This window comes from Antrostomus carolinensis, unplaced genomic scaffold (genome assembly GCF_000700745.2).
Source record: "Antrostomus carolinensis isolate BGI_N321 unplaced genomic scaffold, ASM70074v2 scaffold40649, whole genome shotgun sequence".
Lineage (NCBI taxonomy): Eukaryota > Metazoa > Chordata > Aves > Caprimulgiformes > Caprimulgidae > Antrostomus > Antrostomus carolinensis.
In genome coordinates this window covers 5,282-5,496 of record NW_010339958.1, presented here as the reverse complement: position 1 = coordinate 5,496, position 215 = coordinate 5,282, and the positions used below count along the sequence as shown (strand labels likewise).

Genomic DNA, 215 nt, shown 5'->3' with positions numbered 1-215 from the left:
CCTTCTTCCTCTGCCGTATCCTCCTCTTCCCTTTCATGTACGCGGCCTATGCCAGGCAGGTGGGAATCCCCGTTTACATGGTGCCTTTCCGCATCCCCCTGCACTGCAACATAGCCAACGCCTCCCTCATCGCCCCCCAGCTCTACTGGTTCAGGCTCATCTGTCGCAAAGCCGCGCGGCTCTACGGCAGCTCATCCGCCAGCAAGAGCAGATAA

The 215-nt window shown here is 59.5% G+C and overlaps 1 protein-coding gene across 1 annotated transcript in view; it reads left to right on the top strand.

The window, feature by feature from the left end:
- TLCD3A (TLC domain containing 3A) overlaps positions 1-215 on the top strand; it is a gene marked incomplete at its 5' end in the record, with an annotated part of 3,391 nt that extends 3,176 nt beyond the window's left edge. Inside the window, one exon of the mRNA XM_029086990.1 lies at positions 1-215. Coding sequence (XP_028942823.1) covers positions 1-215 — 215 coding nt within the window.